At 49.5% G+C, this 27,952-nt stretch overlaps 2 protein-coding genes and 1 long non-coding RNA gene across 3 annotated transcripts; 1 reads left to right on the top strand and 2 right to left on the bottom strand.

Moving 5' to 3' along the window:
• The first annotated feature begins 10,102 nt into the window (after positions 1-10,102).
• Positions 10,103-17,621, top strand: LOC147646315 (uncharacterized). Its single transcript, XR_015281912.1, has 3 exons — positions 10,103-10,357; positions 10,439-10,720; positions 11,514-17,621. It is a non-coding gene; the product is annotated as an uncharacterized LOC147646315 (long non-coding RNA).
• A 2,704-nt stretch (positions 17,622-20,325) lies between these two features.
• On the bottom strand, positions 20,326-25,350 carry LOC147646314 (serine/threonine-protein kinase PAK 3-like). The gene is made up of 7 exons (XM_086873660.1): positions 25,058-25,350; positions 23,939-24,048; positions 23,056-23,173; positions 22,564-22,663; positions 21,948-22,144; positions 20,907-21,044; positions 20,326-20,454 (listed from the first exon to the last, which is right to left on the bottom strand). The coding sequence occupies exons 1-7, from the start codon at positions 25,262-25,264 to the stop codon at positions 20,362-20,364; spliced, it is 963 nt and encodes a 320-aa protein (XP_086729786.1). The 5' UTR covers positions 25,265-25,350; the 3' UTR covers positions 20,326-20,361.
• On the bottom strand, positions 25,328-27,709 carry LOC147646313 (uncharacterized). The gene is made up of 4 exons (XM_086873656.1): positions 27,106-27,709; positions 26,612-26,649; positions 25,704-26,208; positions 25,328-25,495 (listed from the first exon to the last, which is right to left on the bottom strand). The coding sequence occupies exons 1-4, from the start codon at positions 27,632-27,634 to the stop codon at positions 25,428-25,430; spliced, it is 1,140 nt and encodes a 379-aa protein (XP_086729782.1). The 5' UTR covers positions 27,635-27,709; the 3' UTR covers positions 25,328-25,427.
• Between the last annotated feature and the right edge of the window lie 243 nt (positions 27,710-27,952).

Genomic DNA, 27,952 nt, shown 5'->3' with positions numbered 1-27,952 from the left:
GGTACTGGAGGGAACAGCTAATAAAAAACAAAAAAACTGAGAGCGCGGTGCGAACCTGCCCCGCGCGATGCAAAAAATGGGGCAGGTATCGCGGAGGTGGGGGGAAAGAAACATCGGACGTGGCAAATTTACCGGACGCGACACCTCATCACCGTCAAAGACATCCTCTTCCGGTCCCAGCACTGGACGGTGGTAACTGTGGACCCACTGGAGGAGAACCAGCCAGGGAATGGACGTGACTGTAAGTTCATCGCCATCGGGGACACTAGACACACGCCCCCAGAGATTGAGATCTCCCCGATCACCTTCCCGGGTGGTCCGGAAGATCTCATCCTCTTAGCGCGCTGCATTCACCCACCATATTTTCTCCCAAAAGGGCAAATCATAGCTCAGTACATTCCTGTCCCAGAGGGAGTCCCGGTAGACGACCACGCACCAGGCGTCTACTGGGCAGAGGTGGTGGGTGAAAATAAACCCATCATCGACTGCAGCATCAAGCAGGGTGCGGAATCTGTCAACTTGAGGGGTCTGCTTGATACAGGGGCAGATGTGACAATCATCCCCCAAAGGAGATGGCCGTCACATTGGGAGTTGCAACCCGTGGCGGGGAAGGTTCAGGGTATAGGGGGTACTCAATTGGTGCAGGTATCTAAGAGCGTAGTACAAATTAAGAGACCGGATGGGCAATTGGCAAATTTACGCCCATTTGTTGCGGATTTTCAGGTTCCCTTGTGGGGGAGGGACCTTATGTCACAATGGGGGGTAAAGATTGAAATCCCGAAAACCCCTCGGGATTTTTAATAGCGGCCACTGTAGAGCGCCCCTTCCAGAAGCTCGATTGGACCACTGATGAAGCAATCTGGATTGATCAGTGGCCGCTTCGAAAAGACAAATTAAGGGCGCTCAACAAGCTCATGGAGGAGCAGTTGTATAAGGGTAACATAGTAGAAACTACCAGCCCTTGGAAGTCCCCGGTGTTTGTTATCCGAAAGCCGGGGAAAGACAAGTGGTGACTCCTCCACGACCTTCGTGCCATCAACAAAATCATTGTTGACATGGGGCCCCTTCAACCAGGGATGCCTACCCCGACTATGCTCCCCCAAAATTGGAATCTGGCCATAATCGACATCAAGGACTGTTTCTTTCAAATTCCCCTACATCCTGACGACGCCCCACGGTTTGCCTTCTCGGTGCCAACCCTCAACCGAGAAGCCCCAATGAGGAGGTTCCACTGGCGGGTTTTGCCACAAGGCATGAAGAATTCACCCACCATCTGCCAGTGGTACGTCTCCTCGTTGCTGTCTCCTGTGCGCAAAGAGATGGGGGAGGTCATCATCCATCACTATATGGATGATGTCCTAGTGTGCGCCCCCCATGACGATCTACTTACCCGATCACTTGACCGAGTGGTTAAGGTTTTAACATCTGCAGGCTTTCAACTCCAGGAGGATAAAGTTCAATGGATGCCACCCTGGAAGTATCTGGGTCTGCGGATTGCTGAGAGGACTGTTGTGCCTCAAAAATTGGCAATAAACAGCAATCCGAAAACCTTAGCGGACCTTCACTCGCTGTGTGGGACCTTAAACTGGGTCAGGCCTTGGCTGGGCCTTTCCACGGAAGACCTAGCCCCCCTCTTCACACTTTTGAAGGGGGAGAAAGAGCTGAGTTCTCCCAGGACTCTGACCCCAGAGGCGAGGAAAGCCCTAGAGAAAGTGGAGGATGCGCTTGTCGAAAGGCAAGCACATCGGTACGAACCGACCCTGCCTTTTGAATTCATCATACTCGGGAGAATGCCACACCTCAGTGGGCTGATTTTTCAGTGGGACCAGGGCTCTAAGGATCCCCTCTTAATCATAGAGTGGGTTTTCTTGAGCCATCAAAGGTCCAAAAGTATCACCCGGCCACAGGAGCTGATGGCTCAGCTCATCGGGAGAGCTCGAGCTCGGCTTCGGGAGATGGCTGGATGTGATTTTGCATGCGTTCGAGTACCAGTCAGCTTGTCTCGGGACAAAGCGTCTCCAGATAGGCTGACAAAAGAAATGTTTAATCAACTACTTCGGGAGAATGAGACCCTCCAGATTGCTTTAGATAGTTTTGAAGGCCAAGTTTCGGTCCATGCCCCTGCCCACAAATTTTTCAATTCTAAATTTGAACCGATTCCAAAAGAAATGCGGAGCAGAAAGCCCCTCAAAGCTTTGACTGTGTTCACAGACGCATCCGGGGCATCTCACAAGTCTGTAGTGACTTGGCGAGATCCCGAAACTCAGCAGTGGGAAGCAGATATTCAATATGTGGAAGGGTCTCCACAAGTTGCTGAGTTGGATGCAGTCGTCAGAGCCTTTGAGACGTTTCCTGAACCTTTCAATTTAATCACTGATTCGGCCTATGTTGCAGGGGTAGTTGCCAGAGCAGAGCACGCTGCTCTGAAGGAGGTCTCAAACCCGAAATTGTTTGAGTTGCTTTCTAAGCTAATACATGCTGTTTCCCACAGAAAGCAACCATTTTTTGTAATGCATGTAAGGTCACATACGGATCTCCCTGGCCCGGTAGCCGAGGGAAACCAGGTAGCTGATTCCCTCGCTGCCCCTGTTTCCATGGCTCAGCTCCCAGATCTGTTCCAACAAGCTAAGCTGAGCCATCAGATGTTCCATCAAAATGTGCCTGGTCTGGTCCGCCAATTCCACCTGCGGCGAGATCAGGCTAGAGCCATTGTGGCCACATGCCCGCACTGCCAATCCACCGCAATGCCCTCCTTGGGATCGGGGGTCAACCCTCGAGGTCTGGGGAGCTGCGAAGTGTGGCAGATGGATGTAACACACGTCCCTGAGTTTGGCAGGTTTTGGTTCGTACACCTTTCCATCGATACCTTCTCAGGTGCTGTCTTTGCTTCTGCCCACACAGGAGAGAAAGCCGAGCATGTCTGTAAGCACCTAATGCAGGCTTTTTCTGTACTGGGGGTCCCCAAAGAAATAAAAACAGACAATGGCCCAGCATACACCTCCAGGAAACTGGAGGAATTCCTGCAGGAGTGGGGAGTGGAACATAAGAGAGGCATCCCACACTCCCCCACCGGTCAATCGATCGTTGAGCGAGCCCATCAGTCGCTCAAGCGTGTCCTTTCTCATCAAAGGGAGACTGTGAAGGGCTGCACGCCACAAGAGCGGTTGTGCAAAGCCCTTTACACGCTAAACTTTCTCAATTGTTCCGAACAGGACCCTAACCCTCCAGTGGCCCGGCATTTCAAGACCAACAAGAACTACCAGTTGCAGCAGCGCCCTCCAGTGCTGGTCCGGGACCCTGAGACCCAGAAGATCTTGGGTCCTTTCGATCTGGTGACCTGGGGGCGGGGGTACGCTTGCATATCCTCGCCCCAGGGACTAAGGTGGATCCCACAAAGATGGGTGAAACCTTATGTCCCCAGACATCCAAGCAGGCCACCAGATAGGGTCGAGGACGTCAATGACGTCGTGTCCGGATGAGCCATCCCCCATCCCGAGGAGGAGGAGGAAACAACCCAAGCCCCTTTTTGTTATGTCAACCTACCTTTCTTTTCAGTTAAAGTTATGTTTTTCGTATGTTTTGTTTTCAGAAAGAGCCATTGGAAAGATGACCACCCCGATCGTTGCACCAACCACTGCACTCCTGATGATGCTGGTGACCCAGATCAACATGTGGATCGTGCCTCAACCCAAACAAAATGTTTGGGTCATGTTGGCAAAGTCCCTCCAACGGGGTGAGCTATGCCTATCCACAGGAGCAGCAGGAAATCCGATGACCACTTGCCTGGTGGGGATCCCGTTAAAGCCTAATGAATACCCGGATTCCCTGTTGAGTTTGTTCAGCGAAGCTAATAAAGGGAGGCCAGCTCAGCGAGTGGCCCGCTCTGCACTCACCTACAAGATTAAGAGGCCTGTCCAGAACCCTCTCCTACTATGGAGAGACTGGCTGGTCTTCTTGGAAAGGGCAACCGCTGAGCCCCAAGAATTTGATTTGTTAAACTCCTCCCCCGCACCCTATTGTATCCATTTCCGTTACTACCCCTCAGATCCTACTCCTTATTCTAATTTAATGCAGGACAACAAACAGTTTCAAGCAGCCTCCTGGTGCAAGAACATCGCCCATTTTAAGATGCCCTCAACCCTCAGTTCCTACCCTCTTAAGTTGCCTAAGGGCATATTTTTAGTTTGTGGGGACCGAGCGTGGGCTGGCATCCCCTCTCGCCTTCTCGGAGGGCCGTGCACTTTAGGCTGGTTGTCTTTGTTTGCGCCCAATACATCTCAAATTGAAAATTGGGAACGAAAGAATAATTCGGTCATTAAGAAGCGCAGTCTCGAAGATCTTGACCCTGATTGCGACTCTGAAATTTTTCATTGGAATAAACCAAAAGGGGTTGCTGTGTCAGTATTTCTGCCATGGTTGGCTGTGGCACAAGCCCTTGGAGAATTAGGCCAGTTAGAGTGTTGGGTGGTCAAGCAAGCCAATTTAACGTCAACCGCGCTGAGTGACCTCCTCGAAGACGAGGAGATAACCAGGCGAGCAACGCTACAAAATCGCGCTGCTATTGATTTCCTACTGCTCCTCCATAATCATGATTGTAAAGAATTTGAGGGACTTTGCTGCATGAATTTGACCACCAGGAGCACAGACATCAAGAAAACCATCACAGAAATGAAGGGCATGATCCACCAAATACGCCAAGAGACTAATGACTGGTTTTTTCGGGATGGGGGGTCTCCGGATGGCTCTCATCCATTTTAAAGACTGCTTTATGGATTGTTTTCGTGTTTTCATCGTTTTAATAGCGTTTGCAGTTTTAAGAAGATGTTTAGTTCAATCAGTTTTACATCTTGTATCCCCCTCCCCTCAAGTCAATTTTGTTAGCGCTCCTTCTCCTCCCTCTTCACCTCCTCCTTCTCCCGTACCCCAAGACTGGTTTGTTGAACCCTCTGCACCTCCTGCCGATGCAACCTCCTCTTTCTAAAAAAGAAAGGGGGAGATGTTGCCGCCTGTTAGTTTACCTTCATTAAGTATGTTTGTTCACCTTCGTTGAGTTTAGAGTTGGTTTGTCCCAGTTACTCCCCACTATCCCGATATGGTTTGTTCCCAGTTGCCTGTCATTGTAAACCTCTCCCCTCTTTCCAGATTGTTCCCCATCCATCACTTTGGTCCTACCCCCAAGCCCTATCAGTCTATGTACACCACACCTTTTGTTCTGGTTCCTTCCCTGTTCATCACCCCTTACTCGATGCCCTATTGGTTGTATAGCTATCCTCCCTCCCCCAAGTCCCTACCATTGGATTTGACTATTGTAACCCCTTCCCACAACACCTCCCCTGCTGCCATATTATTGGTTGTTGTATGAGCCGCCCACGGGCTTTAAAACCTGGCGCACAGAGGTGCCCAGGGTCTCGGCTCGGACTTTCTCCTCGAGATCCCAGCCCTGTCCCTCATCGCCTTCTCCCTGCGCCTGCTGGAATAAACTTGTTCCTGGGAAATTGGAGGACTCCGAGCACTCTCTCTCCCTTTACTGCACCTCGTGTCGCCCTGCATACTATAGAGCCCGAGCCCAAAGGAGCTCTAGAGGTTCCAGGTCGAGCCACACAGTGCTCACCTGGTTCCCCACTCCTGCCGCTGACGCTTGGCACAAGCTAGCTGGGGCGTGAAGGGCCGAGCGGGCAGCGACACAGCAATCCTGAGATATTCAGAATTCATGCTTTTACGTCTGAGCCTGATTCCCAGCAGGCTGGGGCTGGGTGGAGCAGGGTATGCTGAGGGGACCATGACTCCAGTGCTGTTTGGGAATTCCTGTTCAACCCTGCCAGCCTGGCCTGAAGCTGCACACCCCAGTCCTCACATGCTGAAATGAATCAAAATTGTTTAGTCTGCTTGAGTAACCAGCATTCCTGGGGTCAAATAAAAATTCTCTGTGAAGCAGATGGAGCAGTTCAGCCCTAATTGCCCAGCTTGCTTCAGGTTTCCACAGCTCACTTTTCTGTGCAACATCAGCTTTTGAAAAGTCAGAAAGAGAAAAGAAATAAAAAGATAAAAACTAGATTAATAAAAAATCAGCACACTGAAATAACACAATTTTATTCCTGAAAAGTTTATTAAGGATCTGCTGGAGCTTCAGCTGTTTTTCTAGTTAGTCCTACAGAGGATGTGTCCAGTCCCTAACTACGTTAATCTCCTGAAAGAGTGACACAGGGTTTTTCCTGTTTTTAGCACCTGGAAGACTTTGAGGTTTATAAATATATGGGGGAGTAATTGCAAGGCACTGTACTGTATTTATATTGGTCTTTTAATAAGTCATAAAATTACAGATGGACCATGATAGGAAAATAACTTGCTGCAGGAAAAATTCCTCAGGATACCTGCTTATTCCCAGTATCTACTGCTGTCATTTAGCAGGGGAAGGTGGACAACAAGCCATGTCTGAATAACAACATGCTAATGTGCTCTCTTCCTGAGTCTGCTCTGAAAAGCTCTGTGATTGATAAAGATGAAGGAATTTGAAGAGTTATTTTGGTTATTTCAGAGAAAGTTTAAAATGGAGAAAGGATTGGGGTGACTAGGAGGCTGTCATTAGCTATCACTTTCAGTGCTGTGTATTGTAGCAAAAATGATAAATGTGCCCTTTTGGTGTTCTGCTGGTGTTTAGATTTTCTGAGTCCCTCAGCTGTGAGTTGGGTTTCCTTCATGCTGGTGGAACTGTCCTGCCTGTTGCTTGCTGGGTGCACTGGAACAAAGAGCTGAGCAGTTTATGAGAATTACCACAAACGAGTTTGTGGTGTTTCATTGGGCTCAGAGTGAAAGAGAGGAAATTCATGTTTAATGTAGAAAATCTTCCCTGTGAGGGTGGTGAGGTCCTGGCACAGGTTGCCCAGAGAAGCATAGTAAATAAAGTTTCAGAATCCTTCATTTCTGCCCCATTCTTTTTCCGTAAGTTCCGGTTTGGTTTTCAGAGTGCCACCTTCTCAGCTGGTTGCCATTTGTGTCCTCCTTTCTCTCCTGCCTTCCTTTGTCTGCTCTTTTTCCCTCCCAGTGTCCCTCTTTTCCTGTGGCAGTTCCCAGCCAAAGACCCTCTCCTGATTTTTGTTTTTCCCCAATCCAGGAGGTAAAGCAGCCCTGGATGAAGTTATGGAGGCTGGCAGTGGAATGTCATTGTAAGATCTTGCTCCACTTGGGTCTCTGCCCTTTGAGAACTTTGCCTTGAAGGGCAGGAACATCTTTTCCTTGCTGGAAGCTGGAATGCCAGCCCATTGCAGTGTGTGCCATGGACCCCAGAGGGCAATTCCCGAGGCTGCCAGGGTGCTGCTCCTGCTGTGCCTCCCAAGGGAGCTGGGCAGGGTCCAGCAGCTGGGTGGGCTCCCAGAGCAGACAGCAAAGGTTGCTTTGCTGCACATTCTCCAGCTGGCAGCGGAGGGAAGAAGGGAAGGGAGTCCTGACAGAATCCTGGAGTGTTCATGACTGGAAGGGACCCTACCCATGGTTCCACCCAGGGTTAGGATGCCATGAAGGAGAGGTGCCTCTGCCCCAGTGAAGGTGCAAATGAGACCATAGGAGGACAACAAGCAGATTTTATTGAACGTGGGTTTTATTGAGAAAGAAATGGGTGCCAGGGACATAGAAATAGGGAGGAGGTCTCAGAGGCAGAGAGTGCTCAGAAGACGATCAGATGGAAGTAGGTGCTTTTTATAGTCCTTCCCTGCATTCTGGGATCCCAGATGTGTATTTTAATTTGATGATCTTCTTCTTCTTCTTCCTATTTACTATTTCTTCATCTAAATCGTCTTCTTCTTTCCCTTCTTCTTCTTCTTCTTCTTTCCCTTCTTAATTGCTACTACTATTTTTTCTTCTTCGTCTTACTCTTATTCTTCTTATTCCTAATTTTTATTCCTATTTACTACTACTATTTCTTCTTCATCCTATTCTTCTTATTCTAATTAATCTTATTCACTTGTTATGCTTACTGTAATTCCTATTCTTCTTATATGAATGACTATCTTCATCTTCTTATTCCTATTCATCTTCTTATTCCTATTCCTATTCTTATTCCTAACTACTACTATTTCCTAAACTCAACGTTGATTTTTTTGGAAGAATGGTACGAGCCAAAGTTCTGCAGTCACGTCAGTGGAGCAGCACCTCTGGTCTGTGCCCATTCTTCATGGATATAATCCCAAAGGACTGGCGTGGGATCCTTTCATGAGAGGAAATGTCCCGTGATGCCAGCAGGGGAAGTTCAGACTCAATATCAGAAGCAGTTTTTCTCTGACAGAGGCATGAGGCATTAGAAGAAGTTGCCCGGGGAGGTGGTGGAGTGGCTGTCTCTGGAGTGTCGAAGAGTTGTGGCCCTTGGGGATGTGGTTTTGCGGTGATGGCGGTGCTGCCAGGAGGCCAGTGGCACTGGGTGACTGTCGGGGTCTCTTCCCACCTTGATGACTCTGGGATTCAGTGCTGAGCGCCCTGGCACCAATGTGCCCCATGGCTGCTGTTTGGGGTTGGCCACAGCGGTGACTCTGGGTGTTGGGGAGATGCCCCTGGCACAGTCCACAGTAGCCATGGCAGCTGAGGCTGCAGGGCCATGTCCAGGGCAAGGTGTGGCTCCCTGGGGCCCTGGGCCAGCGGCCATCTGTAAGCCTGGCACCGGCGCTACTCCTGTGGCTGTGGTGCCCAGCAGGGCCAGCGGAACAGCGCCCGCAGCGCCCGCCGTGCCCGCCTGAGGAAGCCGGGCCGTTTGCTGGAGGGAGACGGCTGCTGCCTGAGGGCCTCGGGGACCTCGAGGCTGTGCAGGGCAGGCCCCAGGCTCTGAGGCCCTGCCTCAGGCCCCTGCTGGGCCATGGAGGCTTGGCCGTGCAGGGAGGAAAGTGAGGCACGGAGTGACTCCGGTGCCTGGACCTCAAGCCAGGCCTCCCGAGGGACAGGCACTGGCAGCCCGTCTGCCGCAAGAGCTGCCAGGCTTTGGGCCCTGCTTTCTGCTTCACACAGCTCGAGGACGCTGACTTTGTCCAAGCTGTCCTCCTCCTGTGGCAGGGGGGTGATCCCAAAGCTGAGGATGCTCACATATTCATAGCTGTCCTGTGTGCTGCTGTTGTCTTCCTCGGTGGAATCGTCTAGGCTGCTGGAGTCCCCGTCCAGGAAGTCTCCATGGCCCAGTTCGCTGCACTCTTCCGAGTCGTACCAGTCCTGGCAGCTGCTGACCTCTTCCTGGGACAGCTCTGGCTCTGCTTGGCACTCCTGGGAAGACTCACTCTGGGTGTATTGTTCCCAGTCTTCATCATACTCAGCTGGGGTCCCCTCCTCACTCCCTTCCTCTGCTAGGAGTGACCTCCCCTCAGCGACAGCCTGCTGCTCACTGGGGCTCTGGGCTCCCGGCAGGCTGGGGGAGCAGCAGGTGCTGTGAGGGGCAGGGCCTGAGCTCTGTACCCCTGCTGATGGCATCTCCTCACTGGGGGCAGGAGAATGTGTCTGGTTCTCCTGGCTGTTCGCACTTCCTTCCCCTTGCTGGGACAGCTTTAGGGCACTCACCTCCTTCTCCCCTTGGGGCAGCTCCTTGACTGTCACCCTTTGTTGCCACTGGTGGAGGTGTTGCTGTGCCACATCTCCCCAGGGCACTCTCACAGCCACCTTCCCCTGCTGCAACTCTTGGTGACTCCCTGCTCCGTAGAGGCGAGGCTCTTGGGCCCGAAGGTCTCCCCACTGGGAAGGCTCGTCATCCACGTCAGGGTTCTTCTCTTCCGTGATGACCAAGGGCCCCTCCTTCTCCTCAGTGCCTGACTGTGGCCAGGCTGAGCCACCCACTGCCCCCACCAAGTGCCCGCTGAGGGCCTGGTCTTGCCCCCAGCTGGGCAGGGGGCTGGGTGGCTGGGAGCATTTGGGTTTTGCCTTGTTCTCCTCCATCTCTGAGATCCTGAAGCGCGAATGGATCCCGGGAGCTGCTTCCTTCTGCAAGAGTGGCTCTCACGGGACTGGGCACCTCAGGGTTCTGCGCCGCTTACACACCCTGAGTTGTGGTGGGGCTCTCTGATGTCACAGGGGTCTCTTAGCACCGCTGAGTCACAACGGGCCACACCCAGTACCCCTGCAGGTAGCAGCTGAGCCCACTGGAATCTTCATGGCTGGTGCTTCCCGGGAGGCTCCCGAAGCTCTGCAGTGTGAAAGAGTGGCTAGCTAACAAAGTTCGTGTTCCCATGCAGCAATTAGCTGAGAAAGAATTAAACAACAGTAGAGTGTAGTTGGTATGAGATGTTGCAATGTCAGAAAGACCTTACTGATAACTGTGAACTGAGAACAGGACACTGTGATCAGAAGAATGTGGATTCAGCACAGATGAATGACCACAAGAAGGTGGAACTAGGTGGAGTTGTCCTTAAATGAAATATCCAATAATGAGCTTGCTTTTGCACAATGTGTGAGCCTAATTATTGATGTTATATAGGGAGTTTGGAGTTGCCAATAAATGAGACTTGCTGATCATTCATATTGAGTGTTGCTTGTCTCCCGCCGAACTCATCAAATGGCGCCCGAACAAATGGGACCCTTGGGACCTTTGGGACCTTTGGGACATTAAAAAGCGAAGGCCACGGGAGTCGGCGACAGGGGACGGGTCCTCCGCAGCAAGGACGGCGAAAAGCAACGGTGCCGCGCCCCAGGCGACCTCAGAGGAGAGTCCTGGCCGTAACGTGCTGCCAAACCTTGTAGGGCTGCAACAGCGCTGACGGTAAGATGGAAAGGCAAGCAGCACATGATTTATTTACCTGCTTTTTAGAAAAGCCACAGGTTAAGGGTTTTGATTTGCGCAAGGAGCTCCCTGGACTTCTTGCTTATGGGTATGCTCACGCCTTTGCCTCCCACTGCTGGGCAAACACTCCTGTCTATGCTGCCCATGGAAAGAGGGAGGGAGAGTCAGAGAGAAGGAAATAATGAGAAAGAAATTCCACAGCAAACGCTGAAACAACGAACAGAATCTGTTCAGTTACGGCAGGATGTGATATATCCTGAACTATTTGCTTCACTTTTGGAGTCACTCTTAACACTACAATCATATTTAAGTTCCAACTTTGCTACTCTGGAAGAAAAGAATCCAAATTTAGATTGGTTTCCACCCGAACCAGGGGGACATGGGGGAGCACTGAGGTGTGCGCAGAGAGCGGGGGCACCCCTGGGGCAGAAGCAGTGCAGGAAAATTTCCAAGGCCACTCTGAACAATTACAGAAACCGCTGAGCAGAAACAGGTGGCTCAGACAGCTTCAAAAAGAGACAAAATAGCCAAAAAGTCACAAACTATATGGTATCTAATTCAAACTTCATCACTGTAATTAGAAGTTGATAAGCTGCAATGATCGCCGCTGTTAGCACCTGGCCGTGAGAGACTTTTCGTGTAACATCGCTTGCTTTTGTAAAAATTGTGCCCCTTTTTTCCTCTATCAGTGAACAAGAGAGATTGAGAGAAACAACTGTATGTGTTAAAGTTAACTTTGTGAGGTGTTTTTTTGGTTTTTTTTTTCTTCAAGAGTATGTGGAGAATGTGAAGAAAGATAACAGCAGCAGAGAGCAGCAGCAGGGCGGGCAGTCCACCCCCCGGCTCCCTCTCTAAGAAAAAGCACCAGGATAGTACCCAGTTTGTTAAAAAGTCATGATTCATTGGTTTTTAAAAATGTTTTTATATACCCTGTTAGAGTTAATTTTGTGTTTTAAGTAATTATGAATTTATGCAGTTGCAGTTTTTTAGAGTTTTACTGGAGAAATTATTGTGTTTCTTTGAAAGTTTAAGAAGGCCCCTTTTTTAAAAAAAAAGGTGTTTAAGGTGAATATTAACAGAAGTTACCTTGCAATAATTAGTTTTAAAACCTAAGGTTAAAATATGGTATGATTTACAGCTTCCAAGAAAACCTTCCAATTAATGTTATCTACAAAAGAGATTTGCGGTTTAAAAAAAAAATAATTAGTTAAGAGAACTTTACTGTACAAGACAAAGTTAAGTTAAAGTATATATTACCCATTTGCTTGTTTTTCCCACAATTTTAATAAGGTAACTTTAATGTGAGTCCTTTTGTTATATAAAACACATATAACTGCATATATACCAATTTGGATTTTGGATTTTAGTTTAAGAATTAGACTTAATGTTTCTGAAAAGTGCTACAAAAGCTGAATGGCAACTTGCCAAATCCTGTGTTGTTGTGGTTTTTCTCTAGAAAAACTGCACTTTAAAATCCTAACCAATTTAAGCAAGGCAAATTCCTATTATGAATAAGTATTTTTAGTACCATTTGCAGTTATTGTGGGTTATTCTCAAAGCTAGATGACATAGTATTGTGATGGATTTGTTATGTTTTTATAATCTTTATAGTGAATCCATGTTACTGTTATATTGTGTTTAAAAGGTATATATCAAACTTTTAGTTGCCTCTTTGTAGTAACAGAATAAGATTAAGTTATGTTTTTATTTAATATAGATTAAGTGTTAATAGAATTAAGAATAGTCAAGTTTTATTATATTTAGGCTTGAATGTTTTTAAGTTAAGTTTTATAACTTAGATATTCTTTTAAGGTTAAGTTTGTTACTTCCTTTTGTCATAAATCATTATTGTTAGGTTTAAATATTGTTTAATTTAAATTGTTTATGTTTTATTGGAGATACTTGTCTAAACTGCAAATTATATTTATTTTCCTAGAGAGATGAAGATAGCCACAACTGAGAAAGCTGTGACAGAACACTGATGAACACCTGCTTGTGGATAGAAGGGAATGCAGTCTGTGACACCCTTGACTTCATTGGGAGTTCTATTGGTTGTTGCAATCTCTGCAGTTTTGTTTGTTATAGCTTTCTTATTTTTCAGTGTTTCCAGAATTTTAAGAAGATGTACCATTGCTGAGGCACAGCTGCCATGGGAGAGGCTTCAGATTAAACCAACTGCTCCATGGTTTAATTGGTCTGGTACCTGAGGCTTCTGATCATTTGCTTTGTACAAATGCATTTTAACAGTTTGCTGTGCTGTAAGCATCTCCTAGCTGCTGCTATTGAGAACCTTGTTTTAGAAATGAGTTAAGAGGCATCTTTCCAGTTTAAAGCCAGGCCCTGGCCAAGCCTTGACTTTACCTGGACAGAATGTTTGCCAGCAGATCCAGATGTTTTCTGTACCAAATCAGTATTTGAGTCACTTTTTGACTCAGCAATTTGACCCTATTAATATGACAGCTGGATCAATTTTGAAGTGGGCTTGGAGAATCATTTCCGGAGGTGGTTATCCAATCCTTCACTGATGATTTTTTGTTTCTGTTGGTTTGCTAACTATGGGATGCTGGTGCAGTGTTTTAGTAATTAATAGTAGTTTTATATTACATATCTTATTAATAATGTTTATGATTTAATTGATTTTTAACTGCTATAGGTTCTTACTAATTGTATATATGGGTTTGTGTTGATGTTGATGTTTATAACAGAAGTACATCTCATTTTTATTTTTTTTTTAAGAAAACGGGGAAAATTGATATCCTAAAAGCATTTTGATTAGTGTAATTCATTAACTTCAAGGAGAGAAGTGTCTGTGTTTTGTTGGCAGGTTCAAAAAGGTCACTTGTCCATCTGACCAGACTGTGTGCCTCTGAACACACGAGATCCAGTGAACAGAGAAGTCACCACACAGCCTTGGTACTCCAGACATGGATCAGAAGTGGAGCTGTCAGGACACAGTTGTGTCTGAACACTACACAGACAGTTTACCAACAGAAATTTTATGTTGTTATTATGATGTTGTGTCTCTACCAATTTTTCAGTTATCTTTTGTTTTAAGATTTAGAAGGATGTGAAGAACAACCTGAACATCAAAGCCCTCAGTCACCGATCAGCTGCCAGCTGACATCATGGGAGCAGTGAACGTTCCAAGACTGAATCGTGTTAAATCATAGTCTGTTTGTGAAGGAAATTCTGTAGAAGATCTAAGAAAAGTGTAGAGACTCTATCTAGTTGTATATAAAGCAAATTGTAGTTGTGTGTTTACCCTTTCAGCAAATTGCTTCCACACTTAGACTACATATATACCAGAGCATGTGTGGTAAAAGTAGTTAGATAATAGTTTAAGATTAAGAGTTTAGCCTGTGTAGTAATTGTTATATTAGTATAAAGTATAAGCATTTCCCCCCTTCAAGAGGTAGTGTAAGCATCTTTGAAAGTTCATTTAACATTAAAGTTTAGATGTGAGTTTGCAAGTATGGTGTCATTTACATGGAACAAACTGCTTATGGTAATTGTGTTGTGTATAGTCCTGACCAACTGTCTGCTAACTAACATCCAAAAGTGACAGAACATATGGGTCACTCTGGCACACTGAACTGGCCAAAGGTCAATGTGTGTGAGCCTAGCCACACCTGGAGATCCTTTCACACCTGTCTCATAGGAGTCCCTGAATGGGATCCTCAAGCAGCATTTAAAGGTTTAGTTAGAAATGAGACTTGACTGAATCAATTTGCAATGTTGCAAGAGTGCAATTGCACTGTTGGCTTCACATTAAGACAACTTGAAGCCTGCTGGCAAGCAAAAATTATCAAAGTTCTCAATGTTACCATAGGGCCCCCCAGAAGAATTAGATTTGTTAGGTTCCACCCATACCTCAGGTGGATGGATAATGTTTGAACCCCCGACAAAACGTCATTCTAACAAAGTAATGCAGCACTGGGCTGCAGACAACCCTGTAGCTGATCTCGTTACTACCATTGTAAGTAAAGCCTTTATTAGTGGTGCAATCTCACAGAACAATTACCAAAGCGATTAATTAGTTCCATATTCCTAATCTGTGGAGATAGAGCATGGAATGAGATTCCTGCTAATCCACATAGAAAACTCTGTTATTTTGGGAAACTTACTTTGTTTCCATCCAAGCTTACACCAATTGCTGAATGTAGTTGATAAAATAAAAAACATCAGTCAGTCAAAGTGAAGCCTGAATGAATTAAAGCTTAGCAACTCTAAAAAGGCTCGCTTGTTAGACTAAGAAAAAATTGAACTTAACATCCACAATGTTAAGTGAGCTTTCAGCTGATGTGAGTAGTGTATGTCATGCAGTATTACAAAATCGAGCCACAATTGACTTTTTGCTCTTAGCACAAGGACATGGTTGTGGGGAGTTTGAAGGCATGTGCTGTCTGAATCTTACTGATCATTCCGTTTCCATCCATGGGCAACTGCAGCAGCTACAGGGTGGGTTACATGCCCTGAAAGAAGATAGTGACCCCATTGGAAGTTGGTTCTCCAGCTGGGGCATCACTGGATGGTTGAGGTCTCTTGTGCTAGAAGGGGGACGGACTTTACTTATAATGTTAATGGGGATGAAAGTCTAAGTTGTGTGTTATCTTGGCTTCATGAAACTATAGAATGAGTCACATCCAAAGCCTGGTTTGTGCAAAAAGTGAAAGGGGGAATTGTTGCTATATTTTATATATTAGTAAAGGCCTGTCTGCACAAACCAGTCTTTGAAATAAGTCGTGATATTAAGGGCTGAAATCCTTGAAACTTGCCTGCAGAAGAGAGAGTAAAGCAAAACAATATCCTTGTGTACAAGGATAAGAATGTAAACCTATGTGTGTTAGCCAATAGTAACTTGCTCTGCCCGCAGACCCTGTAGAACCCTATAAAAGGTGTGTTAATAATAGAAATAAACGGCATTCACAATTACTTCTGTTAAGACTGGTGAACAGCTCGGGGGTCTTTCAACACCAAACTATGTTGAGATGGAAGAGAAGAAAAAGCCCCAGAGATGCCGCACAAGGAGGGTCTGCAAATCCAGTCCAGGGAGCTCCGAGGAGGAAAGATCCCCCCAGTGCCAGGAACACGGCCAGAGATCCAGCCGGAGCTCAGAGCTGGAGGAAAAGCCCCACAAGTGCTTGGAATGTGGGAAGGGTTTCAGGTGGAGCTCCCAACTGATCCAGCACCAGGTGATTCACACTGGGGAAAAGCCCTACGAGTGTGGGAAATGCGGGAAGAGCTTCACCAACACATCTTAACCTGATGACACACCAGGTGATCCACACAGGGGAACGGCCCTACACCTGCTTGGAATGTGGGAAGAGCTTTGGGTGGAGCTCCTACCTGAGGGCACACCAGCTCATCCACACTGGGGAGAGGCCCTTCGAGTGTCCCGAGTGTGGGAAGACATTTCAGCGCAGCTCTGATGTTCTCAAACATGAGCGGATTCACACAGACGAGAGGCCCTTCCGCTGCCCCGACTGCGGGAAGAGCTTCCAGTACAACGGCCACCTCACCGTCCACCGGCGCATCCACACTGGGGAGAGGCCCTACGAGTGTCCCCAGTGTGGGAAGAGCTTCTCCACCAGCTCAACCTTGACACCAACGGAGTCACCAGTAAGGGAAGCCCTGCGAGTGCCCCGAGTGCGGGAAGAGCTTCGTGCGCTGCTCCAGCTTCATCACCCATGGGAGGATGGGCGTTGGATGATCCCCAGTGACCCCCGTTGGGCAGAGCCCTGGTGATCCGTGGTCCTGGTGATGCGTGTTGGGAAGACACCTGGCTGGGAGGCTCCACATCTTCCTGGCTCCCTATGGGCACCTGGATGAAAGCAGGGGAATGAAAATCCAACAGGATACAGAATGACAGTGGGAATTGTTGACTTTGAATCTTCAAGAACCTTTTGCCTCAGGAGCTGTGTGGGCAGAGAAAAGGGGGTGACACCGGGCTTGGGGGCCCAGAGGGGAGCACACACACTCTGTGGGGAGGGAGGACACGACCCCCGTGACCCCACCTCACCTTCCTGCACAGGCAGAAGCCGAGCCCCAGTGCCAGGAAGATGAAGGCCAACGTGGAGCCCCCGGTCCCCGTCAGCATCTTGCTGCGGGTGGCATTTCACGCATCCCTGGGGCAACTGCCAGGGTCAGGACCCCCAAAACCTCTCACAGACATCCCAAGCCTTTCCAAGGACCCTCCCAGTCTCTCCCAGCCCACGCAGGACCCTCTGAAACCTCTTTTGGAGTCACTAATTTTAAACAATTAAGAATTAGAGAAAAATTAGAGATTATGGCTAGAGATAGGCCTTGCTGGAACTAGTTAGAGTTAATGATTTAAATGAGAAGCAGGATTTGAGTTCATGAATCTTGAACTTAGGTAAAAAATTACTTGTCATTGTATGTTTGGTCAGCTGTGCTTATAATGTGAAAAGAGAAACTGATAAACGGGTTCAGGAAGATCACAGACCTTACATCTGGAAACCCATTTAAAAGTCACAAGGAAGGAAATTGGAATTGTACCAAATGTTATTTGTAATGTCAACCATTGTAAAGGTAGAAAGGTGAGAGTGAGGAAGAACGGTTTTCCTTCATCTCTTGATGACCACTACATGCCAAAATGACCCCCTCCTCAAATTAAGGAGCCCACCATGCAGGCATAATGACTTTTTAAATCATTACCGTGCATTTTAATCAAACCTGGGGAATGGGAAGTGTTAGCATTATGCATATGCATTAGTATTAATATGTATTAGTATTTTAGATATTTTAAGACTTCTGTAAATAAATAAACACTGGAATCTTTTGTGAACTTGCAGTGCATATTAAGGCGTGAGTCCCACACTCACCCAGTGCTGTGATTAAACATCCACTTTGTAACTTTAAACTGTTGGAGAGGTTTTTTTGTCCATTAACAGATTGGTGTTGATACCAGATCAGTATCACTATTTTGGTAAATCACTGCCAGTCTCTTCCCAGCCTCCTCAGGACCCAGCAGAGTCCCTCCTGTTCCTCTCAGGATCCCTCAGCCCCCTCCCAATTTCTCCCCACTTCCCCAGGACCCCCAGACCCTCTCCCAGTCCCTTCCCAGCCCCACCAGGACTCATCAAGACTCCTTCCAGTCTCTTCCCAGCACAACCAACCTCATCCTAATCCCTGTTTTCCAATGCCCAATCTCCTTCCAGTCCCTCCAGGCTCACTCAAATCCCTCCCAGTGACACCCAGCACCCCCAAACTCCCTCCCAGTGTCCACCAGGACCCCCAGAAACCCATCCCACCCTCCCCAACATCCTTCAAACCCCTTCCCAGCCATCCTAAGCACCTCAATCCCTTCCCCAGTTTAAACCAGACTATCTCAAACTCCCTCCCAGTTCCTCCCAGCACAGCCCAGTCCCCCTCTGGGCCCCCCCAGTGCCTCCCCTTCTGTCCCCGACGCTGTGGGGGCCGGGCCGTGCCCCAGTGCCGGCTCAGGGGGTGCTCCAGGCTGACGTGCTCCACCTGGCAGCTGGAGCTGAGCCCGCATTGCCGGGGGAGTATCCAGCAGCACCAGGAGCTGCTGGCTCCAGCTCAAGGGCACCAGCGAGATGGACACGCTGGAGGGCCCTGGGAGAGAGTGGGGACACACTGGGATCAGCTGGGTGTGAAATGGTGCCAAGGCCGGTCAGCTCTTCCTCAGCTCCACGCCAGGAGTGGAACACACCTCAGGAGCAGGATGACCCGAGATGTGGCTTAGAGCAATGCTCTACAGCACTTAACAGCTGTCAGACACAGTGTGGAGGCAAGAATGGGGGGAAGGTCTTTTATATTGGGGTTCAGAGAAAGGTTTAGTCTCCCAAGGGTCCAGGGACAAAAGACACAGAACACAAGCGTACAGCAATTTATATATGGGGAGGGCCCAGGGGTGGATACAATTTCAACCAGTGAGGGATATCCTGGGGAGGGGAATAGGACACATGGACCAATGGGGTGCTGTGGATTAGGGGATTTCCAAAGGGGACGTCCAAGCAGGGGGTTGGCATAAGGCAGGATTGACAGGGGACATTTGGGAACAAGGGGCAGGGTGGACAAGATTGATAGGGAAGGTGCTGGAAAAAGGGGTTGGGATACAATGATAGGCAGGGCAGGGGAGGAGATAACTTTGGGTTATACCAACAAAGCAGGGGGGTAACAGCCTGGCTTGGCTGCAGGGGGGTCCCAGGGTGTGAGGATGGGGGGTTTGGGAGGGTTCCAGTCCTGGATACAGGGGTGCACGGGGGTCCTGCTGCAGCGGAATGGGAGTTCAGGGGGATCCCTTCCTCTGTTCTGGGGTTCAAGGGGTCCCGGTGCCTGAAAATGGAGGTTCATGGGGGTTCTGGTGCCCAGAAATGGGGGTTCTGGGAGGTTTCCATTCCCGAGAATGGGTGTTCAGGGGATTCCAGGTTCCAGATAAGGGGGTGCAGGGGTTTTTGGGGGTGGGTAAGGGAGTTCCAGGGTTCCCAGTGCCCCGAAATGAAAGTTCAAGGGGGTCTCTGTGCCCAGGAAGGGGGGTTTGCCCGGAAATGGAAGTGCAGGGGTTCCCCATTCCCAGTGTAATAAATGGAATTGATTCGTGCTACTTAAATTGCAACTGTTACTAAAGTTATCATTAGAAACGATCAAGAATTAGTGTTACAAAGCAGATGTACCCCTTTGCAGATGTTACACGTCAAAATTAAGGTACAGGATGTAGTTTAGAAAATAAACGGTCAGTAAAATCAGAAAAAGGAGGAAACTTATGGGAAACATTAATGAATATGTATAAGCATACAGTATATAAGTTTAGCTTGAAGTGCTTTGTTTCGTACGTGAGGTGAGGTGAGAAGAACCCCCCACACCCCAGTCGGTTTTGCTTATGCCTTAAGCATTTGTAACCACTGGCCAATTATATTCACATATATATATATAAATATGTATCTGAATATATCTACTAAATTGTATCTCTTTTTTACTAAATTCTATTCTTTTATTATTTTGTATCCAATTTATTAAGCTATGTTATCAATTAATTAAATTTGATTGTTTGGAAATTTGAAAGTCATTTATAACACTACTATATCAAAAGCAGTTAAAAGTGATTACAAACTGTGCTATATCAAAATCGTTGTGATTATAATAATTTGCAAAAGCCAGCACATAATAGCAAAGGGCAACAACAACATAGTTATTTCTCACAAACACAGGGCAGGTTTTTCCCTTGCATGGAGCACTTGGGCCTTCCCTGGGCCCCTTCTGCCCTCCCGCAGAACCAGAGGCATTTTCCAGCGCACACAGTTTGTAAGCAAGAGCCGGCTGCAGCCCAGAAGGCTCCAAGCGCCTCCTTCCAGGCTGACTCTGCAGATGCCGAGGCTGCTCTGGGCTCTGCCAGGCTCTGCTGGGGCTCAGCTCTGGGCGAGGCTGGGCCCGCTCTCCCCTCGCAGTGCTCCGGGCAGCTGAGTCACAGCGGGAGAAGGACAGGACACCTCAAGGGATTGAGGTTTAACAGAGATTTTATTCAAATAACTGCCATAACAAACAGGCTGTCCTAACCTACTCTAACTAACTAACAGTGTTAACTAACATAACTAACTACTTGTCCTAACTACTACAACGAAAAGCTCTCGTCAAGGGCTTCATCTCCTCCTGCGCTGCTCCCTCAGTTGCTTTGCTGCAGTGATCAGAGGGGTCAGGCTGGAGAGAGGCTTGGCTGATGACAAAAATGGGTGCTGCCCAAGGGATAAAAAAGAAAGAAATGAACTGTTACTTTCCAGACTCAAGTTCCTCACAGGCTCTGTTGCAACGGGACAAAGGGGAATGGTTTGAAAGTCAAGAGAGGGAAGCAGGCTCAGATTAGATGTAAAGAAGAATTGCTCTAGCAGGAGAGTGGGGAAACACTGAGAGAGGGAGCCCAGAGATGTGGGAGGTGGCTCCTCCCTGGAAACATCCAGGCTCAGGTCAGGCAGGGCTCTGAGCCACCTGATGTGCTTGAAGATGTCCCCGCTCGTGGCGGGGCACCAGCTCCAGATGAGCTCGACAGGAGCCTGCCAAGCCAAAGCAGGCGAGGATTCTGCTGGCTTTGCGTGTGAAAAGCAGCGGGACTGGAGATGATGGGAGGGGGGCCCCACAAGAAAAGCCCTCCCTGGCGCTGCCGTTTCCCCCGCAGCCGCTTGGCATTCACCTGCAGCAGCTCCTGGGCAGAGAAGCGCCGCTCCTCGTCCGGCTCCAGGCTGCACTCGAGGAAGTCCCGCAGCAGAGCCGACAGGCGCCTGGGCTCCTGCAGCTGCGGGCTCCCGTTCTGCCGGATCAGAGCGCGGGCCTGCAGGAAAAGCAAACACAGCGCTCTGACAGCTTCCTCCACACCCACACGTGCTCACATCCAGCCCGCTTTCTCTGCCCCAGCTCCCCGGGCACTTTCCTCCCTGGCACAGATGCTGCTGCTCACAGCTCATTCTTCTGGGCCAGCCAAAAAACCCAAACCCTGGTGCAGCCACAGACATTGCAACATCCAAATGATCTTGCCTTCAGAGCCGACTGCATTGGCTGACTTTGTCAGCAGGAACCTCCATCAGAAATAGCCCATTTTGCTTCTCCAAATACAGACGCCAGCTTTACAGGCCATTTTCAAGAGTTAGTGTGGTCTGCCTGTGTTATTTCAAGGGATTCTTACATCAAATGCATCTCTGCAGTGCCACTGACCCTCAAGTAAAAGCATTCCTGTTGCCCCATGCCAGAAACTGCCAGGCAAGGAACAGCAGGTTTGTGTGGCTGAAAGCTCAGGCCTGGTGACACAGAGAAAGTAAAAGGAAGGAAAGAAATATGTTAGAGTGTGGGGATGTTAAACAATCATCTTCATGTTTTAGACAAGTTTCCCAGTGAGAAGAGCCAGGGGGAGTTCATCTCACAAAACCTCTTTTAGAAACTCCTCCAGAAATCTTGTTGGGTTTGGGTGTGGGTGTTGGGGTTGGTTTGGGGTTTTCTACAAGACAACATTAGAGCTGATGCACTTGCTTCATGTATTTGGGTGATCCTCACAAGAGCTGCAACAACTTAAATGCCAAAGCAAATTGTTGCTGGAGACTGCAGAATATTTGTCTGTGTTCAGGCTCAGGTGCTGTGGGAATTCCCTTTGCGATGTGCAGAAACCTCCAGCTGCTCCTCCCAGTGCAGGGTCACCCTGTGCTCACAGGCCTCTGCAAAGCCTGGAGAATTTGCCTCTTACCATGGCCCCCGTTTGCTGGAAGTAAGGAGGTTCTCCTTCCACCATCTCGATGGTCACAATGCCAAAGGACCAGATGTCCACCTTGGGGCCGTAAGGAGAACTGGTCACAACTTCTGGGGCCATCCAGTGAGCAGTGCCCACCATGGAGCTGCACTGGTCCTGCTCAGGGCTGAGCTGAGCACAGAGGCCAAAATCAGCTGAGGACAGAAACAAGCACTGTCAAAGGCAGCTGCAATGAGGAAACCAAGCACAAAGATTCCCCACTCTCAGTCTGGGAATGCAGTGCTGAATCCAGCTGGAAATGTCCTCAGGGCTGTAGCCAAGGAAAGATGGAACTGGACCCTTAAAGAAGCCCTCAGCTTTCATGCTTGGCTTTTACTGATTTCCTTTGAAGCTTTAGATTGCAACTCCTGCCCCTCTGGGAGGGCCATTCCCAGAGCAAAGGCACTCCTGACAGCCTGCTCCTCTCCTGAGCTCTCTGCACGGGGCAGCCGCTCTCAGCTGGCAGCAGGGGCCGGGCAGTGCCACCAGCAGCACTTGTGGGGCTCTGGCCCTCACTGGGAAGCAGCCCCACAGCCGCACCCCGGGAGCGCCGTGCCTGGCCAGGAACACCCACCCAGCTTGACAGAGCCGTCCATTCCCAGAAGGATGTTGGAGCTCTTCAGATCTCTGTGGATCACCCGGTTGGAATGGAGGAAATCCAGGCCCTGCAGACACTGAGAGACAACAAGAAACACGAGGGAAAAAATCAGAGGCCGGAATATATCACACAAGAAAGGACAGTTTAGAATTCTGCCAGCAGCAACTTTGCTGTGACAGCCCAGGAGTGCAGGGCAGACAAACTCCAGGCAAAAGGTTCAAGGCGAAGCTGAGAGCAGCAAATCAGATCCAAAAAAGACAAAGAGTACCACAACAGCAGGAAAGAAGACAAGAACAGAGTAGAAATGCAGTGATATTTGCAGGCCATTCACTTCAGAGGCTCTTTCCTCTCCAGCTCATAAAAACAACACAGAAACAAAGGCCTGAGCATGGAGCCACTCTGCTCTCACAGCCTCTTTGGAAGGACCATGGTGTCCCAGCCATGGGAAGCACAAGCAGGATCCCTCACCTCCTGACTGACAGCTGCCATCTCTCCTTCAGCCATGCGTGTCTGTCTGACAATGTCCTGCAAAGTTCCTCCATCCATGTATTCCATCACTAGCCAGAGATCTCCATCAACAAGGAAGCTGGAAGAGGAGAACAATGGCACAGAGATGAATGTGCATTGCTCAATTCCCCCAGGGAAAAGCCCAGAGTGGAGTTTTGTTCCCAGGTCACTTATCAATGAGGACAGAATCAGATGGAGAGACATTCCTGCCAGGCTGCACAGGCCTTGGAATCTGCCCAGGCTAAAGGAGAAGGAGGCACCCGGGAGAAAGGAGAGGCCTTAGATGGCAAGCAGGTGAAAAATGCACTTTAGCAACAGCCCAGCTCAATGTGGAACCACAACACTTGCCCCCAGCTGCTTCAGCATCTGAACTCATCAGTTCCACCATTCCCTCCGGAAAAAGGCAACACAACTTCCAGAGTTATCCAGGGGAGGAGGCCGTGCAGCACTTGGGGCAAAAGCAGTCAAATGCTTGGAAAACCTTGCACAAAGTCCCTTCAGAAATAGGCAAGGCCATTGAAAAATGGGAAAATGAGGCATTTCTGGAAACAAGAACCTGGTTTTCCTGGCACCTGCAGCAATGGGAAAGGGCTGGGAAGAAGAAGCCAAGGAAAATAATTTCTACCAGGGTTTATCAGCACTTGCTGTAAAACACAGCAAATGGGGTCAACTTGAAGAAAAAGGCAAAGCAAAGCAACAAAAGCACATGGAAGGAGTGAAGTGCCAGGCTGTTGTTCTGGGAAGATATGGCCGGGTCAGGCATTTTCAGAACAGGCTACAGACTGGGGATGCCAGGAAAGATGAACGCAGGGCCCGTGCATGGGAAAAGACCTGAAGCACTCACCTGTCCAGAGAGTTGACAATGTTGGGGTTCTTCTTGTCCTTCAGGACCACGACCTCATTCACAGCTCGTTCCCTGTTCTGCCCTCTGAGACTCATTTTCTTGATGGCCACCTGAAGGGACATTGCAGACCTTTAACTGGAGCAGTCTGTGGCAGGAGGCCACAGCAAACACGGAGCGAGTCTTTTTGGAGCGAGCGAGCCGGGCTGTGCCAAACTGCCTTGGGATGGGACACCAGAGCTCAGCAAGTGCCATTCCCACAGCCCATTGCTCTGCTCGCTGGGGCTGTTACAGGACTCATGGCCAGAGACATTTGGCTCTGTAAGCTCTGCAGAAATGCTCCCTCAGCTGTCAGCCTCCAAGCTCTAACAACATTCTCTGCACCTACAGTCTTCTCAAGTGGCCTCAGCACTCTTAGGATTATTATTCCAACACATTTTGCAAGCAGGAGGTAATTCTGTTTCTGTGCACACAGAGCAAAACAGCTGGGAACCCTTTAGCAATTCTATGGCATTTGGCCAGGATTTCAAATGTCCCTGCCCTGTTTGGGATAGCACAACAAAGCAAACGTGCACATCCATTGCTCAGATAATCCCTGTCCCAGCTGCCATTGACACCACACCCAAACACAGCTGGAGGTTTAAGAGAGAGCTTTGCTCTGCACATCCATCTTCTCATTTCTCTCCCTGGCTCTGTGGGGACAGCTTCAGTAGGACTAAAACCCCAAACTGAGCCCAAGCAGGATCTCTCCTTAATTAGGCCTTGAGGTATCCTGATGAAACTCAGGATGATAAAACTGTTAAATAGTGTTCCTGTCCGAGGCTGGGATGAAGGTAAATTGGGCCTCAGTCTCCAGCAGCTGATGCATTCACACTTTTAGACATGAAGACCAGGCCAGTGTGTCCTGCTCTGACAGACACCGCTGCCCTCCTTGCCTTCCTTTGGGCACTTGAGAAGGACCAAGTCTGTCCCAGCTGTGCTCTGCAGGCTGACCCTGCTCTGCCTTCAGAGGAGCAGCCTGTGCAGGAAAGCTCTGCTGGGCCCCACAGCTCCAGCCACAGCTCCCAGCAGAGGGGAAAGCCCTCGAGAGCTGCCAGACGTGCTGGGCGTGTTGACACTGACCTCTCCTCCCGTGGCCCTGTCGAGTCCTTTGGAAACGGTTCCAAAAGCCCTGGAGACAAAACAGCAGAGAAGAAAGAAGCAGCGCTTCAGGCCCTGGCAGTGAAAGCCAGCCCAGACAGGAGATCTCTGCTGCCTGCAGCATTCACAAAACACCCGAGTGCATCCACCCTTCAAACAACAGCACAGCAGCCACCAGCCCTCTGCCATGCAAGGTGCCTTCTGACCACAGTTATCAATTCTGATCAGCACTGAGAGGCAGCAGCATCGTACCCCAGTGTCTGAAGGGGTTTGGAGCTCTCCTGACTTCTCACTGCATCCTGCACCAGCAAAATACCTGGGCCCTGCTTGTGCAGAAGTAACTGCCTTGCCCTTACCCTTGGCCAATCTGCTCCAGTTCCAGGTATTTCTCGGCAGGCTCCCCCACGCTCACCGTGTTCCCTGAAAGAAACCAGGTGGAAGATGCTCCCTCTCAGATGAGAGCCAGAATGCAGCCCCACTCCCTGGGGCCGGGAGCCCCTTGCTCTCAGCTGGGGAAGGACAATAAATGACCCTGTGCCATTCAGCTGCAGAGCAACCCTGGGTGCAGCTGATGCTGAGACACACACACAGCACCCTGCTCTGGCACACAGGAACAGAGCAGACGTACTCAGCTGCATCAGGCTCCACTCCCCGCTCCCCTCTGGCTGCAGGGCTGTGCTGCTGTCAGAATGTTCAGCCCAGGATCCTGCAGCACAGGGAGCTTCGGTGTCCTCTTCAGGAGCAGAGGGAGGTTCCTCATCCTCTTCCCAAATCAGTGCAGGTTCCTCATCCTCTTCCCAAAATGCTGCTGGTTCACCCTCCTCTTCCCAAGCCACAGGATGTTCTCTGTCCTCATCCCACACCGGGAGATTGCTGTCATCCTCGTCACACGCCATGGGAGCTTGGCCATGCTCATCCCACACCAGGGGACATCCACCGTCCTCATCCCCCACCGGGAGATGTCCACTGTCCTTGTCCCACACCGCGGGAGCCTTGCCGTTGTTTTCCCAAACCGCGGGGTGTTCGCCCTCGTCTCCCAGAACAGCGGGAAGTTCACTGCTCTCTTCCTCCTCTTTGGCCTCCTCTTGGCAAGCAGAGGGAGCCAGAGGAGGTGCTGATGCTGCTTTGGTGCCCTGTGGACAGACGGGAGCGTGAGGGACGGGAAGTTCTATCTCAGTTATCACCTTCTTTATCCTCAGCTACACATCCAGCTGCACTAAGCAGAAATAGGGTTCAGAGCTGTTCAAACTAACAATGGGCTAAAGCCGACATTGCCACTTATTGTTGGGAATTCCATATTCCACCATGGCTAAAGCCAGCAAGCAATCTTCTGCCTGCAAAACCAGTCCTGCAGCTCTTCAAAAGCTCTTCAGCAGAAACAGAGAAAACTGCCAGGGATCTCTTTGCTGCTGCTGCTGCTGCAAAGACACTGACAGGAACTTCCCTTCAGCCTCCCAGGCTGGCACTCGGCTGCCACACGCCGAGCTCACAACTTGCTGCACAATTCTGAACACCAAAGCTTCCTTTGCCACTCACCGAAGGAGGAGCTGCTGGGGATCCACGCGTGAGGTGCCCTGCAACGGGAGAGGGAACGTGAACCAGATGTTGTTAGGAAAAAACTGCCTGTGGTGGGAAATGAGCAAGGCAAGCCCGAGAGAGCATTTTGCTTTCACAGCATCCCTCCAGGAGCCACAGGCCCTTCACACAGCAAGCAAGAGAGCAGCACAAAATACTGGGCTGTGTCAGCTCTTGGCTGGAGCAGCAAACGGAGGGAGTTCCAGGCTCCGCTGCCACAGACTCCCCGCTTGAGGGAACAGAACCCCCCCAGGCCTCATTGCAAATGCTGTGCACGCCCCGCTGGCTGCAGACACCCCCTTTTTCAGCTGCAGCTTCTGGCAGGAGCTCTCCCAAACCAACCCTGTCCTCAGGGCAATTTGGTTACAGAGTCAACTCCGTTCCAGTGGAAGAACAGAAAGCACACAGCAAGCCCAAAGCCACAGAGGCTGCACCGAGGGAAAACCTCAACTTACGTGCCAAGTGGGTTAAAAAATACCCCGAATAAGCCACAGAGAACAGAGTGCCAACTGCAGCAACCACTTGCTGCATCATTTTGGCTGCGCTGCACACGTCTGCAGACTGTACCCCTGCAAGCACAGAAGGACACCCGTCAGGGGCTGGGCTGGCTGCTGAGAATGCCTCGGGCAGGAGGATCCTCTGGCAAAGAGCAGGCGCCCAGAGCCGCTCTGGACACTGAGGCCTCCGTGTCCCACAGCAACGGGAACACCACGGGGACGTGGCAACGCTCCTGTGACACCACAGCAGCCGCTCACGCAAAAACCACCTGGAAGCTTCTCCTGTGTCACAAAGGAGCACAAAGAATCCTCCCAGGGCACGGCCTATTGCCCAAAGGATCCAAGAGGAACTCTGAAAATGCAGCAAACAAGGACACCCCATAGCCCAGTCTGAGCACTGAGGAGGAACGAGGACAGCACCAAACCAAAGCAAACACGACCTGTAGTCACTGATACTGCTGAATAAAACCAGCAAGGCTTGTTCCATCTGGAATCTTTGTTCTAGTTCTAAAAACAAGCAAGGTTCTTCACTGTAAATATACAGAAAGCAGGAACTGGGGAGGAGGTGGGATTAGGAAGGAGGAGGAGCAGGAGGAGGGAGAAAGGAAAAGGAGGAGCAGGAACAGGAATAGAAGGAGAAGCTGGAGGTTCCAGTGCCCCCTGTGTCCGCAGCACCCCCGGCCACGGGCCCATCGCCCCCACCTCATCCTGCAGGTGAGCAGGGAGGGGGAGCTGGTCCCAAATCTGTCAGGGGGTCCCTGAGAGGGTCTTTTTATTGGAGTGTGTTTGGAACTTGCAGATTGTG

The sequence above is a fragment of the Cyanistes caeruleus genome, unplaced genomic scaffold (genome assembly GCF_971803275.1).
Source record: "Cyanistes caeruleus unplaced genomic scaffold, bCyaCae1.hap1.1 HAP1_SCAFFOLD_102, whole genome shotgun sequence".
In the NCBI taxonomy this organism is placed as follows: domain Eukaryota; kingdom Metazoa; phylum Chordata; class Aves; order Passeriformes; family Paridae; genus Cyanistes; species Cyanistes caeruleus.
Note: the sequence above shows the minus strand (reverse complement) of the source record. Positions and strands in the feature narration are given on the sequence as shown.

What these genes read in the sequence shown, in the direction of transcription:
- LOC147646313 (XM_086873656.1), bottom strand. Translation starts at nt 27,634, where the DNA reads ATGGAACAAGCCTTGCTGGTTTTATTCAGCAGTATCAGTGACTACAGG. An exon ending in TTTTTTAACCCACTTGGCAC is followed by an intron (nt 26,650 to 27,105) that starts GTAAGTTGAGGT and finishes CTCCCGTTGCAG; the next exon opens with GGCACCTCACGCGTGGATCC. An exon ending in CCCCAGCAGCTCCTCCTTCG is followed by an intron (nt 26,209 to 26,611) that starts GTGAGTGGCAAA and finishes GTCTGTCCACAG; the next exon opens with GGCACCAAAGCAGCATCAGC.
- LOC147646314 (XM_086873660.1), bottom strand. Translation starts at nt 25,264, where the DNA reads ATGGCAGAGGGCTGGTGGCTGCTGTGCTGTTGTTTGAAGGGTGGATGC. An exon ending in ACAGGGCCACGGGAGGAGAG is followed by an intron (nt 24,049 to 25,057) that starts GTCAGTGTCAAC and finishes ATGTCCCTTCAG; the next exon opens with GTGGCCATCAAGAAAATGAG. An exon ending in CTGCCCAGGAGCTGCTGCAG is followed by an intron (nt 20,455 to 20,906) that starts GTGAATGCCAAG and finishes TCCCTTGGGCAG; the next exon opens with CACCCATTTTTGTCATCAGC.